Source organism: Schistocerca americana, chromosome X (assembly GCF_021461395.2).
Source record: "Schistocerca americana isolate TAMUIC-IGC-003095 chromosome X, iqSchAmer2.1, whole genome shotgun sequence".
Lineage (NCBI taxonomy): Eukaryota > Metazoa > Arthropoda > Insecta > Orthoptera > Acrididae > Schistocerca > Schistocerca americana.
In genome coordinates, this window is record NC_060130.1 from 318,536,601 (window position 1) to 318,557,846 (window position 21,246).

The 21,246-nt window shown below is 41.8% G+C and overlaps 1 protein-coding gene across 1 annotated transcript in view; it reads right to left on the reverse strand.

The window, feature by feature from the left end:
• LOC124555995 (agrin-like) overlaps positions 1–21,246 on the reverse strand; it is a 149,904-nt gene that overhangs the window by 22,953 nt on the left and 105,705 nt on the right. The window contains exon 5 of the mRNA XM_047130039.1: positions 3,136–3,279. Coding sequence (XP_046985995.1) covers positions 3,136–3,279 — 144 coding nt within the window. The remainder of the gene's footprint in view (positions 1–3,135; positions 3,280–21,246) is intronic.

Genomic DNA, 21,246 nt, shown 5'->3' on the forward strand with positions numbered 1-21,246 from the left:
TCGTTTTTTATATAATGTTAATATAATACCCGTATATCAGAAAGTAGAAGCATTTCTTTCATACTAAGCTTTCTTCGCACTACGTTGTATACCATCAGAATATTGTTTTTAATATTCACTGAGGCATACCTTTTTCCTTTTTCAATCAATGTTTGATCTAAATTTAGAAAGCCTATATAATGTTAAATAGCGTCAAGTGCTTGGTTGATAGTTCCACACACTTGTCAGCCACTATGTCTCTGCCCTCCTTCTGGGAGGAAGCTATTGGTAAAATTTACAAACATGTCGCACCATACTCCAGGTTCCCGAATGAGTATTCAGTAACTTTTTACACAATTTACATTGCGAGAATCCTATCAATTTTTTTCAAGCTACCTCATAAACATACGAGCCCGCATCTCGTGGTCGTGCGGTAGCGTTCTCGCTTCCCACGCCCGGGTTCCCGGGTTCGATTCCCGGCGGGGTCAGGGATTTTCTCTGCCTCGTGATGGCTGGGTGTTGTGTGCTGTCCTTAGGTTTAAGTAGTTCTAAGTTCTAGGGGACTGATGACCATAGATGTTAAGTCCCATAGTGCTCAGAGCCATTTTTTGACCCATAAACATACGACTTCTCTTCTCCTGCTGGACTTGGCCTCTGTTTCTTGACTAGTGAATATTTGCGAATTCTTAATATCTCCTCAGTCTTCTCTAAGTATGGTTTGTTCATTTTGCTGCTCCCTTCCTCAACAAATACATACGTGGATAGTCACGTTGGACTGATAGTGCAGCCTATTGTCAGGTGCGACAGACTGAACTTGTATCCTGGAACTTGCGAGTCTTGCGGAAGCCTAATTTCGCCTGCTTTAACCCCTGTGCTTTAGTACAAATGTACTCCTGTGTTATCGTTGCGTCAGATGGGCTGCTCTACTGGTTGTGGCAGAGATAGGGCAGGTAGGCTGGAAGAAGAATTTGCACACCTCTGGCCGCTGGAGGCCTGGCTCAGCAAGCGTGTTTCATTATGTCTTCCGGATCCCGCACGACCACAATCGGCTTTGGACGGAGATTTGCAATTCCGTTACCAACTCAAAGACGCCGGTAGGGGGGTACCGTTATGTCATATATAACATTTGGGACAAAGCTACTGTAACGTTCAGAAACAGTTTTGATACTCAAATAGCTAATGCAGTGAAGGGCAAAGACAGCGACTTTCACAAACATATATCGTTTTATAACAAAGGCAATAATAAAACAGTAATGCTCTTCTGGAGACCGCAAAAGAACAGCAGTGTTCAGATTGATATGCAGACTGGGATTTGAGGTGAGTGTCTGGAAGTCAATGTGACCTCCCAGCACCTGTGATAGGTACCGTCTGCAAGAGCATTCTTCAGAAAGCTGCTGCAAAATTACTAACTGACAATTCCCGACAAATAAAAGCATGTATGAGGGCTATTAACTATAAAAAGTACGTAACAACACTGTGGGTGTGTTTGAAGCCCTTGTTCGAAAACAATCGCCAGAGGCTGAATACTACTATGCCACTATTTCACGAGCCGAAGGATTATCATGGAGCAGAATCACTTCCTCCGTGAGCAGCCCGGGCAGTTTGGTCTTGATGGACTTGCTTAGGCTACGGAGTGTCTCACAGTACACGTCGCTGTTAATAGTTTATTCGTGCTCAGGCAATTCGGTAAGTATCAGACCACGCACGTCAAGAAAGACGGTGAGCATTACCTTGACCACTAACGGCACAGCTTTCATATTTTTAGGGGAGGTGACGACCCAAGCTTCGTGTCCCTTGATGCCTCACTACGTTATCCCAAAGCGGCATATGCAGATTTTTCCCTATATATATCTCTCTACGTTATCCCAAGGCGGCATACGCAGATTTCAACCGTTTTGGTTGTTACGTCTCTTCTTACCTTTTCATTTAAACACTCCTTACACTTTACCAATGACGCAACCTCGTAAAATTTCGATCGTATTGTTAGAAATGCAATGAATGAAATCTGTCAGAACGTATCGATAATTACAGGGAGACCACATCCATAGCCCGCATATTTCGCTGTGCAGAGAAACAACTTATTTATGCAGTGTAGGTTTACTACGAGGAGCCACTTCAGCAAAGCGTCGTGGTTGCCTGCGAAACGCTTTGGGCGTGTCTGAACCAGTGTGACTGCATGATTCTACGAGTGCATGCGTGTGTGGAAATAAGCGAAGAACGTTTTCTACACTTGTTAGAATTTATGGCTAGAGGACAGTTACTAAAATGTTAGTTGTACTGGATAAGATGATTTCGCCCAGTCCATTTCTGAAAACACAGCCGTAAGAGATACTGCACGCAATGTGGCGCAGTGGCAAGTGTCTCTGGCTGACGTGCTGCGGGTCGCTAGATCAAACTGCACTACCATAAATTATTTGTTGTTTAGTATGTATCACTTCTGGAAGGCTCTTGAAATTTCTTGTGTTTGTAATGCATACATGTCATGGAATATTCGATATCTGTAATAATAGCATCACTTTATCTCAAGAAGCAGAATTTATTTTCTATTTGTACGCAGATGCTCGCAATAAAGGGACTTTCAGTGCCTAGTTCTGCAATTCATTGACTACCAGACTGTTGGATTTGCACTTTATTGTGGTTACGAAGTCCATCCACGTGTACTCCTTACCAGACAAGCGGAAAAATGGTTTAAAGAAGGATTTAGGCAAAAGGTTAGAGTAAAAGAAATACGAATTAATCTCTATAGAATTATATATAACAAAAAATTGATTCTCAAAATATGATGAGGCTGTTTTGAAAGAGGAATGTTATAATACGCCATGTCCTCATACATATATATATCTCATGGAGACCACGAGGATACTAAGATTTCTAATATGTCGTAAAATGTACAAAAATTCTAGCTTCACGTGTAATACCTGTAAACTAATTGGAAGGATGTTCTCCAGGTATCTGTGGAATTTGAAATTTAAAATGAGAAGTAGAGGTTCAACATGCTGATATTTCAATTAGCATATAATGAATGGCTTTTGTCATGTGTCATGACACAGAATGACCAGTTGGCTTAAGGAAGAATGAAAGAGTCAGACTGACGGTCACAACGGGCAGTCAGACAGGGATCTTATAGCCAGGTGAACTGTGAGACAACATAATTACCGATTCGTTTGCAGCCACACTTGTCGCTGTCATCTTCTGTCCCTGGTGGTGGACAGCCATTGTCTGCAGGTGTCTCACCGTCCGGGCAGCATCCGAATGGCGATGTTTGGCAGGCGGGAGCATTAACCATCTGCCGATCCTCCTCTGCAGACAGTACAAGCAATCTGTCAATTACCCTGAATCTCGAGTAATGAGTGAGTGTCAGTGATGTGAAGGAGGACATATAAATATAGATAAAGACATAAGGCCCATATCCCGATTTTTCAGTGATATCTGATTCTTATCCTCTCTGGGAACCAGTCAGAGGAAGGGCACCACAGGGTTCGATTGCGAGACCACACCTACCATAATTACATTCAAATGATTCCCTTCTTCTATGGGTTCTTGTTCGTCGATGGACATGTCATAACCAAATCCAAAAGATATGCAGTAACAGATAGAACGATAAGTCAAATTTCTAGTGTCATAACTCGTTCTTTTTTTATTCCAGGAGTCCCATTTACCTTGAGAATCCAAAATAACATTTTGTCCAGAAGAAAAATTCGAAATGTTTCAAGCAATTATTGTATACCAATAAAGCAATATAAACAGCAATATGTCTCTTTTAAATAACACCCAAATTTGTTAGTTAGTTTTCTTCTACCTCCCTTCAATACCTGTTCAAAAACTTGTTTAAGTACGCAGTTCACGTCAACAGACGCAATTAAAAACTTAAAATAAAACCGATTTTGTCTCACCCGTTGTAGCACATAGTGTCGGTATCGGGGTTTACGTAACTAGTCAACTTACTGGATATGACAGTAAATAAATGTACACGCAAGGAAAATGCACACCAGTCACTCAGTCACGTGTACGTCTGCTAAATTTCATTCTCCATGTATGAGTATCATTTCTGCGTTGGCGTACACTGTACTCACACAAACCTCCATATATAGACTGTTGACTGAATGACCTGCGTGCATTTTCCTTGTGTATTCATTTATTTAGTGACAATTGCTCTGGCAAATGAACCAGTCACTTCAGCTTACACTATGCCGGATGCCTGTATTGTATGCTGGTACAGGAAAGTAAAAGTCAGTTTTGTATCACGTTTTCAGTAATATCATTCTTACGTTAATTCTACCCTATGACACTTTAATGGTCAGATCTTGAGGAGAAAATGTGGATTACCGAATAAAAAAAGTAGGGTGCTGCTTAAAGGAACGTACTGGTGCTGTTCATATAATTGTAAGGCACTCTTGATGAATGGTACACCCTGCATGTAGACAGTCAACAGACTTAGAAGCTCAGTTCTGTTTCAGACGTAATGCAAGTTCCATAATACCAGTGGAACACAACGCAAAAGTGTTAAGTGAACGAACACATCAATAATAATTCAAATATTTTGTATCTTTTAAGAATATTCGGATATATTTACGCAACGATACGGACTTGAAACTGATGAAATATTGATCTAAGCTAGCTGTCACATAAATATGCTATTGAGGTGGTGAATTAGTGGTAAAATTTTAAATTTCCACAAAGATAAGGAATCTCTCCTGACGAAGCAATAGTGTGAACTATATTAAGGGCCTTTATTTTATAATATCCCGCTTCAGTGTCGCTATGATTAACGAGCATCTAGACAAGTGCGCTTAATCAACTGAAAGCGTCTTGGAGTTGTGATAAACTGACAGGCAACAGCTTCCCTTAGAAATGTTCCTCTGATATGATGTGCTACTCAAGTATTTTCTAGAAATCTGGGTTCAACGTTTCAAGACCTTTTGTATTATCATAAGGGGGCCTCAGTCAGTGATGTTAGCGCAACTGGCTGCTGGAAGAAATATAGATCTGCCCGTTCTGCTTTCAAATCATGCCATTTTGTCTTTTCTAATTTCCCGCCGATGAGTCGCACTGCTACAACAGATCACCTTTCTTCTGAAAGTAAAAATAACAATTATTATGTTCATCATGGTCCATCCGTTGCGAGGTATAATCGAGATTTAGTAAATAGTTATGACGAAATGACCATTTTTTATCGATACATTTATGAACGTATCATGGTGAAGTCACACCAAGCTAACCTGCTTAAAATAATGAGTGTTATTTCAAAATACGTGCACGTCTCTATATAGAAAAAAAAGTTGTATTCACTAAGATGCCTTACATGCCTTGAATAGCGTGCAGTTGTTTAGATCTTGATGGTGTTGAATAAGGCATCACATATTCGCTTGACAGTCGCGGGTTCGCGACCTATGCGGTTGCGAAGAGCGTACTGGCAGAGAACCTAGTGAGGTCAACATCTGCGCTTTGTTATATTTGGTGTCATATTATAGCTAAGACCACTACACATGTCATATTCCGCTGACTTCAGTATCAACAGTAAATTAACTTCAACGCCATTCTGGATATCGCATCCAGGTAAGTGCCATGGCCATGGAGGGGGAAGGGGAAGGGGAGGAGACGAAAAGGGTGTGGCTTCTGCCCCACCGCCACATAAAAAATATTGATGTACTACATGTAAGATTTCTCACAAATTGCAAGCACAATCAGGCATCACATGCAAGTAACTGTTAAAGACTAACGCCTAACATCTGATGACTAACGCATAATACCGAATGAATAGCCCCTAACAGGTAACGCCTAACGCGTAACCGAACACAAGACATTCTTTGTAAGCACTCCACTCTATGACCACCTTTCACAGCTAGATATGTTACTCACAAGCTGCAACACTCATTATATTGATATTCTCCGTAAGCCAACCACTGTATGAACATCGTCCATTGATATAAATGACAAACAGTGCCCGCAAAATGTATTAAAATGACGTAAGAAGTAAAGACACCTTGATTTTTTCTGTAGGCACATCCACTTCACATTCTTATTTGCTGATCACATGATTAATATGGTAGTAGATACTATGGAGTTTGTAAGGCTTGAGATATAGATGCAGGATTCCATCTGCAACGTACTCCATATGTCTTTACCAGGAGTACGGAGGTGGGGATGCAGAGACACCCGTATACATTAATATCTTCATGTGTAGCTGATCTCTGCATTCTTCGGTGTATTGTCATGGAGACAATGACTATCACACAGGTAAGAAAAGGAGGTCGCCATGCTTTGGGCAACATCGTCTCTATTAATTTTCCAGATTACTATAACTACTCAATGCGTTGCAAGATAAGCTGACCAAAATAACACGTGGAAGTCTGTCGACATGTGTCAAAGCCATTCGGAGAGATTCCTACAGCCTGCCAATTGCATGCAAGTTCAGTTCCCCACCTTTCGAGCAATTTTTATATAATAATTTTATTACGTGTGCGTCATCATTTGCTTCCCAGCACGAAGTGCCGCTAGCGGCAGCAACCAGCTTGGATGAAGAAAGCTATAGGTATGTATTACAGCAATCCATCTCTTATTATTATTTTTATTATTCGTAAAATAAAAAGCAATCACCTTCAGTCGCAGTGGCGATTTTATTTCAGTGCAGGATGCATTTCGAGCTCTGAGGACTGATCTTCAAGTGATTTGACAGTGTACATCGATTATTTATCCAGAATTAGGTTAATTGTGGTCCTGGTAAGACTACAACAGTGTACTGCAAAGCGGGCACATTGTAAATATAAGCGTAAGAAACTAATAGACATCGAAAAATAAATCAGTGTTTCCAGTGGTGGATTCATGGTTTCTGAAGCACAGTATGAGTAAACATACTTATGTACATACATACACTTTTCGATCTACAGCATCACAAGTCAAAGAATTTCAAATGTAAGTATGCTGCATTTTTACAAATACACATATATTATTATTTAAAAGGAGATGCACAGCCATTGTATTATTAGTTATACAGGATATTATCCACAAAACTAATACTTGTGAATGTGTCAAATGTGGATTATGTCATCAAATGGTTTCTTATTAAATATTTATATCTTCAGGAAAAAAAATTAATTTTTAAAGTTACTGGAGAAACTGTGGCTGCTAAACTCTGTTTATTCATTCAACATGCTTTCAGAAGATTTCACTTAGTGTAAGAATATTTCTACTTGTTCTAGTACGGCAAGTTTCATACCATGGTTTTCTGTATGGAGTGCAGTTAGGCTGTTGTTGAGCTCTCTTAGCCTGTGTCAGTCAAGTTATATGTGGTTGGCTATTGCGGATTTGTCAGTGTGGTTGAGTCTAAAAGTATGAATGTGTTCTTTGCATCGTGTGTGGAAAATTCTTCCTGTTTTGCCTATGTAAAATGCGGGGAAGCTGTTACATTGTAATTTATGTATTCCATTTTTTTCTCTTACTGATGTGTTTGTGTTTACTATTTGTGGTAAGTGGTGTCCACATTTATGGTTTGTGGAGAATGATATTTTAATAACAGCGTTTATAAATAAGTTAGAAATTTTTTGTGATACTGTGCCTAAATAGGGAATTCTTTGGAAGAAATGTGTTGTGTCAGTTGTTATTCTTTTAGTGCTTCTATTAATGTATTTTGTTGGATAGTTTGTCGATTCATTTTTGGAAATACACATTATTGCTGCAATTGCTTAGATCATACCAAACTCTTGGGTTAATGCCTTAGATCCGAAAGGTATTGTGTGTGCCCTGGTCAACATGGACCTAAATACAGCATATTTGTGTGTGTTAGGATACTGTGATAATATATGTATTGTAATACCCGTGTAGGTTCGTTTCCTGTAAAAGTAAAAATTATGTCCATGTTGTTTATTAACAATTGTGAGATGTAAGAAACTTATGGATCGGTTTGTTTCCCATTGAGCTGTGAACTTGATTTTATTGTGGAGTGAACTGAATAATTTATGAAGCTCATCAAAACCATTGTACCAGGAACAAAGGTAACCTACATCTGGATAGATAATAGATGTAGGTTCTCAAAGCACTTGAAGATCAGCCCCCATGGCTCGAAATGCATCATGTATTAAAATAAAATCACGATTGTGACTGAAGGCAGTTGTTCTTTATTTTACAAAAGTTATGCAGTCACGGATGGAACACTGACAGAAGAAGATAAAAATGAATTATTATTACTACTGTCGTTATTTATGTATATCGTTATACTTAGCGCCTTGTTATTATTATTGTTAGGGGCTAGGACATGCAGGATGTCTTCCTGACACGATGTCATCTGATTATACCACAGCGCAGCCACAGCGGTCGTGTCCCATAAGAATACTGTTTTTCACTAATACATATAACCGCAACCGCCAGTGGCGTTCAGCGCATTAATGTGGCTAGTACTTGAAACAAACTTTGAAGTCGTTATAGGCATACATTCTGTTCATCATGTCGGTGCTACAGTGCGGTATTTATGGGTCGAGTAGGACTATTTACCCAGCCTCAATTAACTTCTGGGGATGTGCACATTTACACACAACATTTTTGAGTGTTTTGAGTAAGTATGATTTATACTGTGAGCTAGAACATGCGGTAGGTAGACTAACAAGCTGATGTCCATATGGAAGGATGGTGTACTATGACTGTCGAGTACTTACACAACAACAGTGTAAGTCCAAGAGGAACAATGCACCAGTACCTGTATTCCCCATGTACCAAAGTGTGCAAAAGTGTCGATGTCATCAAGTTTGGAGAGTCGGAACTTATGAACAATAGTTCAATGTACTTTTTCACATCATTGGATTCGATGTAATGCAGGCTGAATTTGAAGTTTATGGAAGATGACTGTTAGCAAAATCCTGTGCTACAAAGCAATGATCGTAAATAAACGATTGTTATTATCTTCTCACACCCAACTTTGTCATTTAGTCATAGACCTGTGTACCAGCAGTTAACAAATTTACTTCTTAATGATTAGCAGCAAGGCATACACACACACACACACACACACATATATATATATATATATATATATATATATATATACACTCTTGCTGTTTAAAGATACACTGCTACTATTCGGCCGGCCGCAGTGGCCGAGCGGTTCTAGGCCTTCAGTCTGGAACCGCGCGACCGCTACGGTCGCAGGTTCGACTCCTGCCTCGGGCATGGATGTGTGTGATGTCCTTAGGTTAGTTAGGTTTAAGTAGTTCTAAGTTCTAGGGGACTGATGACCTCAGATGTTAAGTCCCATAGTGCTCAGAGCCATTTTTTTTTGCTACTATTCGTATCTGTTGGAGTCTGCGTTATAATTTACACCACTACATGCAGGTAATAAATAACAAATGCAGTTGTCGGCATTTAGACATGCATAGTTACATTGTAGTGATCGAATTAGGCAAACTTTCTTGTATCATCTTCATAAGTATTAAGATCATACAAGCTCAGTTTGCGGTATACAGGTCGGAATGTAAATTTTTTCCAGTATTTGGTGAATCATGGGTGGTGGTTCTGGGGGAAATGCAGCCCACCAGTTTTATAAGCCAGTAGGGAGCTTGTGTTGTTTTCATCACTCCTGCACAGAATCTAGATGTGACCAGTTTTACAGCTATAAATTAAGTAAATCTTAGTCTGAGTGCTGATACCAGAAGCATCAGTGTTAGTCTATCGCAAGTAGAGTCATGTATGACGTATTCTTTTATCGCAGGGATCTCGCGCTACAGACAATCGATTTGTTGCAAAGGAATTACCTAGCGTTTTGGATGCTGCATGGAGCTCGGTGTAGTGTAATCGCATCTGGTGAATTCATTACGGAGTTGACAGTGCCCCATTATGAGTTTGATGTGCGCTCTGCAGGTAATAAATGGTGAATCACCACAGGCATAGTATGGACCCTGGTGGAATACCACTGAAAACGCTGTTGAGTTGCATATGATAAGTTAATCCAGTTGTATCATTTGTCTTCATGAAGGGCTAGAAGAAAGGTAAGTGGCTTAATGACGTGTTACCGGAATGCGGTGTCTATAATATTGGGGTCTAGAAGCGTTTCTCACTCCCTGTGATCTGACTGAAAGTGAATTTGGACAAAATTCTGAGTAAATGGGAATTTATTGGAACATTGGTGCGTGACTGTCACTCTCATATGATTGAAATGTAATGTTTATTTATGTTAAAATAGACATTTTTGTCAGACAGTGAAATATTATCTATCTTTTTTATGAGGAAATTACATCTGTAATGTATATTACTACAGAACTGTGCAACCCGCACTGACTCACCAATAGATATAGTTACGGGAAATTCCTACTAGAGCTGTAGCTGTCAGCGTCTAGCGGCTGAAACCGCAAACGAGAGAGAAATGTTGCAATAATAACTTCTGTGAGAATAAGATGCACGCAACTATATTTGAAACACTGTGAGGTTGTCTCTACATGAGGCTGGTCGGCACTGTTACTCAGATGCATCTGCAGCCTAACACATTATGCACACAACACACACTCACAGATCCTGCAACTGTCACAAGGCTAACGACCAGCTCTCCGCAGTTTAGCAATATGCAAGGCACTACACCTCCTAAAACATGGCTGATCTCAAGTTGCTTTATATGGATACAGATAGTTTCATCTAATGGGTGCAAAACTGCGATACATACGAAGTAATTGGGAACATTGCAAGGAATGCGACTCGTCTGGATATGCGGTCGATAACCTTACGGCATAACACTTCAGAACAAGAAGGTTATCGGTCTACTGAAAGACCAGGGTAAAGGCTCAAAGATTGTGGAGTTTTCAGACATCAGATAGAAGACGAACGCATACCATACAGATTTAGGTCTCAACCAGAGACTGGTTACTGATGTCGACCGTGAGGTAACACAGGATCTGATTTAAAGACTGTAAGGGGTGTCTTCTAGGTGATGAAGAATCTACTCATATGGCGGAGCGTACATCAAGTAATCATTCGGTCGTGGGGGTCATATAACTGGGAACGGGATAGCTGGTATGTTTGACCCTGTGGAATTATTTTTAAGTGTGTTAAACATTATGAACAACGTTTCTGCTGTTCGTCTACTGACATACAGGTAAATCATGAACTGTATTCTATCAACAGACGGATTTAATAAGCTACTATGACTTTGAGAAATAAGACAACAGGTGCTACATTAAAATAGGGGAAGTTATGGTTCTCCAAAATACCACAGTCCGTCCGTCGCGATTTGGTGTTCTGTCATATACAAATCACGAAATCTACTCTTAAATTATTTTTTACATTATTATTCGCCGCCATATTGTGGAATACCTTATGACACTATAATTTATACAAACCGCACATGCAAATCAAATATTATACTGTCACACGGAAAAAGGCTATAAATCTACATTAACAGATTTGAAACGCTCTCCATAGAACTTCACCGCAATGCAGCAGTCATAGGGAACAGCTTGTTTTGGTAGTTCCATAAGTTTCCTGGGTTGAGTGCCATGTTCGATTTGAGGTGACATCTCGGATATAAAACGACACCTAGGATTATACTGAACAATAACATAGATGAGGTTGACTGTTTAACGTGGATGACATCCCATTTTAGAGTAGAACTTATATGATATACTTATATCTCAAATACAAGATCAGGAAAAAACTACACTATCTGATCAAAATTATCCGGCCATTCACAAAAAAATACGTTTTTCATATTAGGTGCATTGGGCTGCCACTTACTGTCAGGTACTCCAAATCAGCGATCTCAGTAGTCATTAAACATCGTGAGAGAACAGAATGGGGCGTTCCGTGGAACTCATGGACTTCGAATGTTGTCAGGTAATTGGGTATCACTTGTACCATATGTCAGTACGCGAGATTACCACACTCCTAAACATCCCTAGGTCGACTGTTTCCGATGTGACAGTGAAGTTGAACAGTGAAGGAACTTGTACAGCACAAAAGCGTACAGGCCAACCTCGTCTGTTGACTGACAGACGACCAGCAGTTGAAGAGGGTCGTAATGTGTAATCAGCACACATCTATTCAGATTATCACACAGGAACTCCAAAGTGCATTAGGATCCATTGCAAGTACTGTAACAGTTACGCGGGAGGTGAGAAAACTTGTATTTCATGGTCGAGCGGCTGGTCAGAAGCCACACGTCATGCCGGTAAATCCCAAACGACGCTTCGCTTGGTGTAAGGAGCGTAAACATTGGACAGCTGAACAGAGGAAAAACGTTGAGTGGAGTGAGGAATCACGGTAAACAATGTGGCGATCCGATGGCAGCGTGTGGGTGTGGCGAATACCCGGTGAAAGTCATCAGCCAGCGTGTGTAGTGCCAACAGTAAAATTCGGAGGCGGTGGTGTTATGGTGTGGTCGTGTTTTCAATAGAGGGTGCTTGCACCCCTTGTTGATTTGCGTGGCGCTATCACAGTACAGGCCTACGGTGATGTTTTAAGCACCTTGTTGCTTCAAACGGCAAATCGGGGATAGCGACTGCATCTTTCAACATGATCTAGCACATGTTCATAACGCACGGCCTGTGGCGGAGTAGTTACACGACAATATCATCTCTGTAATAGACTGACCTGCACAGAATCCTGACTTGAATCCTATAGAACACTTTTGGGATGTTTTTGAATGCCCACTTGGTGCCATGGCTCACCGACCGACATCGATACCTCTCCTCAGTGCAGCACTCCGTGAAGAATGGGCTGCCATTCCCCAAGAAACCTTCCAGCACCTGATTGGACGTATGCCTACGAGAGTGGCAGGAGCTAACAAGGCTATGGGTGGGCCAACACTATATTGAATTCCACCATTACCGTTGGAGAGTGCCACGAACTTGTAAGTAATTTTCAGCCAGGTGTCCGGATACTTTTGATCACATAGTATATGTTTCTGGTGTCACATTATATGTTATAAAGTGTCCAGACATGCACCTATGCGAAACCTCTACGTATTATTGGCCAAAGATTGTGATTTAACCAGGGTGAAGTCCACTACAGAATGGATTGTGTGTCTGACTCCTGTGCTAGACTGTTTAGGTATATACGTGATGACTTTTATCCACCTTTTCAACTACTTTGTTATGGAATATAATTACGATACTTCGACAATTATTGATAATTCCCCACAGCTATTGCTGCTGTAATCACATTGTATCATATCTCTTTTATCTGTCTCATAACTTTGGTATTATCATCTCTGCACACCAGCAATGTCACACTGTGACACTGCGATGTTGAAGTAGCGTACGTCGTTTAAAATTTGTTTATTGGAGGTCTGAACATGAGCGAAATAGTTGAGACTGGATATTAAATGTATACTTCCACTGTAGCAAAATCAAGAGTTGGTGGAATCTGTAAAATCATCTCCAGTTTTGACTCACTACATTACATAACACAACTACTTCCGCCCCTACACCTACATTTCTGTAAGTTATAGAGAATATAATCACTCTAATATGTGTGCTGTGGTAGTTTTCCCTACCCCTTACCTCTCCATGGCCCATGAGTATGGCTGGATGTGGTTCCTGGAATTGCCTTGCAGATAAGGTGGTGGGGTTGCTCATGTCAGCAGAATACAACATGCACCATTGTCTCAGCTGTAATATGACACCACAGATAAGAAAGCCCTGAGCTGATGCCATGATCTAATCTGAGCAAATGCGATGATGAAATCAAAAAATGGTTCAAATGGCTCTGAGCACTATGGGACTCAACTGCTGAGGTCATTAGTCCCCTAGAACTTAGAACTAGTTAAACCTAACTAACCTAAGGACATCACAAACATCCATGCCCGAGGCAGGATTCGAACCTGCGACCGTAGCGGTCTTGCGGTTCCAGACTGCAGCGCCTTTAACCGCACGGCCACTTCGGCCGGCGATGAAATCAAAGCTGATGCCATTACGTCATCTTTCCACTTATTAAGAATACAGGTTGTGTTACTGTAAACTGCTTTGAGCAGTTGGGCTCAAATGCTCATTTGCGTATCTAAGCATTTAGTGCACTTCACGACACTTTCAAGTTTGCTGCAACCCGTTCTCACAATGTTGCACTTTTAGCGGTCAACAAACGGTATATACAGACATGTAATATAGTTTCGCATCACCTCGGTTCCGAAAGTTCCGGAACCTATACAGAAAATTGTAATAGAGATCAACATAAACATCAATTTTGCCCTTTTTATTGCTCATGGAAACCCCACGTTAAATGTTGTACCATTATACAGCGAGAATTTCAGGGGTGGTGTTCCTGCGTGCTGTATTAACCGGTACATCTAATACCTAGTAGCACGTCCTCTTGCACTGATGCATGCCTGTATTCTTCGTGGCATACCATCCACAAGTTCATCAAGGCACTGTTGGTCTAGACTGTCGCACTCCTCAACGGCGATTCGGCGTAGATCCCTCAGAGTGGTTGGTGGGTCACGTCGTCCATAAACAGCCCTTTTCAATGTATCCCAGGCATGTTCGAGAGGGTTCATGTCTGGAGAACATGCTGGCCACTCTAGTCGAGCGATGTTGTTACCCTGAAGGAAGTCGTTCACAAGATTTGCACGATTGGGGCGCGAATTGTCGTCCATGAAGACGAATGCCTCGCCAATATACTGTCGATATGGTTGCACTATCGGTCGGAGGATGGCATTCACGTATCGTACGACAGTTACGGCGCTTTCCATGACCACGTAAGCCCCACTTCACGCCACCCCAAAATAGCAGGGAACCTCCACCTTGCTGCACTAACTGGAGGGTGTGTCTAAGACGTTCAGCCTGACCGGATTGCCTCCAAACACGTCTCCGACGATTGTCTGGTTTAAGGCATATGCGCCACTCATAGGTGAAGAGAACGTGATGCCAATCCTGAGCGGCCCATTCGGCATGTTGTTGGGCCCCTCTGTACGGCGCTGCATGGTGTTGTGGTTGCAAAGATGGACATCACCGTGGACGTCGGGAGTGAACTTGGGAATCATGCAGCCTATTGCGCACAGTTTGAGTCGTAACACGACGTCCTGTGGCTGCACGAAAACCATTATTCAACATAGTCGTGTTGCTGTCAGGATTCCTTGAAGCCATAATCCGTACGTAGCGGTTATCCACTGCAGTAGCAGCCCTTGGGCGGCCTGAGAGAGGCATGTGATCGACAGTTCCTGTCTCTATGTGTCTCCTCCATGTCCGAACAACATCGCTTAGGTTCAGTCCGAGACGCCTGGACACTTCCCTTGGTGAGAGCCCTTCCTGGCATAAAGTAACAATGGGGACGCGATCGAACCGTGATATTGACTGTCTAGGCATGGTTGAACTACATACAACACGAGCTGTGTACCTCCTTCCCGGTGGAATGACTGGAACTGATCGGCTGTCGGGCCCTTCAGTCTTATAGGCGCTGCTCATGCATGGTTGTTTACATCTTTGGGCGGGTTTAGTAACATCTCTGAAGAGTCAACGGGACTGGTCTTATATACAATGTCCACAGCCAACGTCTGTCTTCAGGAGTTCTTTGAACTGGGGTGATGGAAAACTTTTTTTGATGTGTGTATGTGGGTGCACTTTCCAAATAATAAGTGTCGATTGAAAGGCATAGGAATAATTTTGTGGAGAACTATTGATACAATGACCGTGTTATTCAAGTGTTTGTGGGATGCACTGTGGTAGTTTCAGTCTATTATAATTACAGCATCAATGACGTGTGCACCTCCACGAGAGGAATGCTGAGGGCCTGAATGTGGAAGCTCCTCTTGAAGGTGAGTTCTGAAATCAAGAATGCGTCACACCTGTGTAGTGGCAACTTTCTCCCTGTAATTAAGTACGACAGAAAATAAATTGAATGATGTAAGGCTACGGACTGCAGAGGTTGCAGGGACCACAAAACGAATGTAGACCATTTCTAATTCCCTTAGGCTGCTGGTTCAGAGATATGACGCTATTGTTCTTTATCTGCGGTATGGATAGCCGCTCTACATCCTGTATTACCATGCTACCAACAGCATGACGTCACATATATCACTGAAGCACCGATGGAATACGATGATGCAGTGCAGTTTCGTGGCATGGTGGTCCATTACTGTTCCCAAAAGCTCGTAGCTAACGACAGACCTGACGTGCTAAATGCCATTATTGTTATGTCAACATGTGGCAAGACACCTGTGAGTAAACGCCAGTGCATAATTGCATCAATCGCCTGCATGTGACTCCACTGCCATGGAACAAGACATCTCGGCGCAGGGACCCTATGAAAAGGCGTGCAGGATGACCTACCATGGCAGCAAACGATTCACTTAATGGACTTCTGCATAAAGCAGGCAGCATCTACCAACCAGCCGTCGGCCGTGCTTATTATGGTCTGAGGTTCGATGCCACCGAGCAGTTTTTGGAAACTTGTGGAACCACCAGGCCACTAACTAGTCGCTATTGGCTGCTGTAACTGCAGCTGCTCTACGCTGCAAGGACACTGCATACGCATTAGCTGCCCACCACCACAGGGTATGATAATAAAACATTCTCGGGTTTCAAGCCGCGTCGAGTGAGCAGTAAACCACTTGACGCGGCTTGAAACCCGAGAATGTTTTCTAACGGATATCGCCGCGAAATCATGCCTTCGTACACCACAGGGTATGGTCAATGCTCCACCTAACACTGTGTACGGTGGCTACTGGCACGGCTATCTCTGCTGCACTGAGTATGAAGTTCATGTGAGTCGACGCCCGGCTGTGACCACTGGAAGTTGGCACGCACCTGTGACCCATCCTGCTTGATGTACCAGTAAAGAGTTTTACTACAATCCGGGTACGTCGCTGCGACCATCCTCAACTTCGATGTGTTCTTGACAACCATGCCTGCCAATTGAAAGCATAACGCTTGGGTGGAAGAGTGGATACGCGTTCCTGAGTGACCTAAGCTACGCTACCTGAGCTACCAATGACGGATTGTGGAAGCTGCTCATTAGAACTAGTTTCGTTAATGTTAGCAGATGCTGTCGCCATTACAGCTGGAATTAGAGTGTCGACCAATCGACTTATACTGGGATTTTGCTGCCGACAGGTAGACCCAAAAGCAGCTACACTAGCAGTGTAGGGAAGCAATGACGACTGCAGCTGCTTCAGTGCAGTGACAGTGTCCTCCAATCAAGTGCAAGTGAGTACCACTTGGGATCATTTAATGAGTTTGTAATGCCATTTTGTTTTTGTCTCTTCCTTCAAATACTGGCAGACAGTTCGGAATTCCATAAGGAACTTGAGAGATTACTGGGAGAAAAATGAGAACACTGGGCCCATACTTACCCTGAACACTAGTGTGGCCACTTCGATTACACCTTCCTAATTTAATATGTAATTTGTAGCTTATGTTGGGCGTCTGCCTTAGAGACGTACATGAAATAACCGATTTGTAACAGTTCGTTGTGTTACTGTGGTGCCAACTGCTGGTCAAATTTCTGCTGCAGATGCATTATGAAGCACCAGCGCCGTAGGCCGAACGCGCGGTCTTCCCTCTCGGTAGTGCCACATGGCATTCCAGAGCACGGTCTTCTTGCAACCTTTCATTCTCACGACTACCATTGCAGGCAGTCACGTACAGTGGTTACATTTCTAACAACATTCTGTTTACATGACTTCGTTCAACCTCAGTGAGGTGCTGACAATAGCGCCTTTGTCGCCTAAAAGGCATTCTTGACTAACATCAACTCACCTCGTCCAATCTCAAAGTTAACTAACACTCACAATCTTCACAGAGTGTATTTAAAGCAAATCTACATTGCATCCTCATAGTGGCGTAACTACGGCCACTGTTAGGCGACTAGCGCTAAGTGTAAGTAGATATCATCTTTCAGATGTAGAAGCACGGCCACCAACTGTGGTTTAGATCGCAAAACTCCTTCCTTGTGCTGTGATTTTCTTCCAACAGTATATATTAGTCACCTTGACATGAAATATTTGTTCACCAAATTTTCAGATTCACTGATGACCACACGGATCTGTTGTAACCGGTAGTCAGTAAAAAGATTTACAAGCGATCTTAGTATATCTAATGTTTCAGATTAATATGAAGTTAGTTCAGATGCAGCATAACGGATACTTCCGGCCACAATATAAAATATCCTGAAGTTGCCGATCTATGTCCATTTTAATCTTTTTACTTAGATATACTATATCAGCTCCCTTCTTGAGCTTCCACTTTTCATATTTCGTTCATCCCTTGAAATTATCCTCAGCATGGGCATCCGCAGGAATTTTGTCAAGTGGCGGAAAATTGCCCGTGTTGATATATTTTATCCGGTGAGTTTCAAAACATCATACAGTACAAAAACTAGTTAAAGAACTACACCAAGATAATTTGTCTCTGAAGATTGATAGTTAGTATTTTTAGTATACATTAACATGATACCTAAAATGTAAGAGTATTTCTAGGTACAAAATACTGACAGGAAGTTATTTCCATTCCCACAATATTGGGCTGGGAAAGAAAATTACAGACTGTCAATAGGAAAGAAAGTTCAGGACGAGTGAGAAAATGCCACATTAATTCTTCTCGACTTGAAGAAACAGGGAATATACACAAAAAAGCAATATGGGACTTTGATACCATCTACAAAACTTCGTTTCCTCATAAAAGTTCTTATTTGAGCACGTAAATGCATTTAAGGCATTAATTTCATGATTTATAATTTTCAGTTTGAATGGGATACCTGAAGTTGAACAAAAAACACAACCACGACGAAAACTTACGTAGCCTACAACACGACTGGAACCACACAACTGACTGCAGACCATCTAATGATAGGTAGAGTACTGTGAGTAAGAAATTGTAATACCCTGCCGATACATTTGCAACGACTGTGTCAATATTCGCAACTAAGCATCGCGTAGCCCTTCCCATAAACACGTGTTAATCCAGACCCTTGTTCATTGGACTTATTTTTGTAGTTTTGATGAGTATTACCACTTCTCAAAGTATTCGACCCCTTTTTTTAACATACTGTATAATTGCAAGGCGGAGATTTCATAACCAGATTTAGGGTCAAATGTGCACTCTGACCACAACTGCTTGGTTATGAACTGTAGACTGAAACTAAAAAAATTCCAATAGGTATGAAAGTAAGGATATGAGATCTGAATAAGTTGAAAGAATCAGAGGTTGTTGAGAGTTTTAGTCGGAGAATTAGGTAACGGTTGATTGGTGCAGGGGAAAGGAATACAGGAGAAGACGAATTCTTTTAAGAGATGAAGTAATAAAGGCAGCAGGTTAAAAAAACAAAGTCTAGCAGAAATCCTTAGCTAACACAAGAAGTACTGAATTTAAATGGTGAAAGGAAAAAAGTATAAGGATGCAGCCAATGGAGCAGGCTAAAAGGAATACAAACATGTGAAGGATGAGATTCATATGATGTGCATAAAGGCTACGCACGAATGGCTAGAGAACAAATGTAGGGGTTTAAAAGCACGTTCACCAGAGGAAATATAGATAGCGCCTACAGGAAAATTCAAGTGGTATTTGGAGAAAAGAGAAGCAGCTGTATGAATATTAAGAGACCAAATTTCCTGGCAGATTAAAACTGAGTGCCGGACTGATACTTGAACTCGGGACCTCTGATTTGCGGGGATGTGCTCTATCAGCTGAGCTACCCAAGCACGACTCACGAGCCGTCCTCACAACTTCAATTCTGCCAGTACCTCGTCTCCTACGTTCCAGACTTCACAGGAGCTCTTCTGCAAACCTTGCAGAACCAGGTCCCGAGTTCGAGCCTCAGTCCGGCACACAGTTTTAACCTGCCAGGAAGTTTCATATCAGTGCACACTCCGCTGCAGGGTAAAAATCTCATTCTGGAATTTAGAGCTCAGGTGCAAAAACAGTCCCTAGGAAAAGATGGGGAAAGCTGAAAGGTGAAAGAAGTATATAGAGGGGCCATACAAGGCAGATGAACTTCAAGGCTGTTGCATAGAAATGAAGAGGACGTAGAGGAAGATGAGATAGGAGATATGATACTGTGAGAAGAATTTGACAGAGCACAAAACACGTAATTCGAAACAAGGTTCCGCGATTAGACGACATTCCGTCCGAACTACTGATACCCTTGTGACAGCCAGCCATGACAAAACTGTTCCATCAGGTGTGCAGGATGCATTAGACAGGCGAAATACCCTCAGACTTCAAGAAGAATGTAATAATCGCTATTCCGAAGAAAGCAGGTGCTGGCAGGTGCGAATATTACCGAACTCTCATTTTAGTAAGTCATGGCTGCAGAATACTAACACAAACTATTTAGAGAAGAACGGAAGAGATGATGGTGGAAGATGATCTTGGGTAAGATCAGTTTGGGTTAGGGAGAAATGGAGAAATACTGACCCTACTTTTCTTAGAAGATAAGTTAAGAAAAGGCAAACTTACGTTTGTAACATCTGCAGACTTAGAAAAGCTTTTCGCGATTTTGACTTCAACTCTCTTTTTTAAATCTGAAGGTGGAAGGGGTAAAATACAGGGAGCGAAAGCCTATTTACATCTTATAAGAAACCAGACGACAGTTATAAGATTCGTGGGGCATGAAAGGCCAGCAGTTGTTGAGGAGGGAGTGAAACCGGGTTGTAGCGTATCCCCGATGATATTCAATCTGTACACTCAGCAAGCGATAAAGGAAACCAAAGAAAAATTTATAGTAGGGACTAAAATTCAGGGAGAAGAAATAAAAACTTTGAGGTTTGCCGATGAAATTCTGCACAGAGACAGAAAATTACTTAGAATTGCAGTTTAACGTAACTGACAGTGTCTTGATATGGAGAACATTACCAAAAGAAAAAGAGGGATAACGGAATGTAGTCGAATTAAATCCTCTGATGCTGAGTGAAGAGATTAGAAAACGACATTGTTCAAGTGGTAGGTGAAGTTTGCTATATGGAAATCAAAATAACTGACGATGGACAAGTAGAGAGGATATAAAATGTAGAATGGCGATGGCAGGAAACCGTATCTGACGAAGAGAAATTTGCTTACATCGAAGGTGGACTTCAGTGTTACGAAGTCTTTTCTGACTGTTTTTTACTGGATTATAACCGTGAATGGCAGTGAAAAAAAATTGGAAATTTATGTTAAGTTCTGTGGGACTAAACTGCTGAGGTCATCGGTCCCTAGGCTTACACACTGCTCAATCTAACTTAAACTAACCTACACTAAGGACAACATGAACACCCATGCCCATGGGAGGACTCGAACCCCCGACGGAGGCAGCCGCAGGAACCGTTGCAACTTGCAAGGCGCCTACATCGCACGGCTACCCCCCGCGGCAATGGCAGTGAAACGT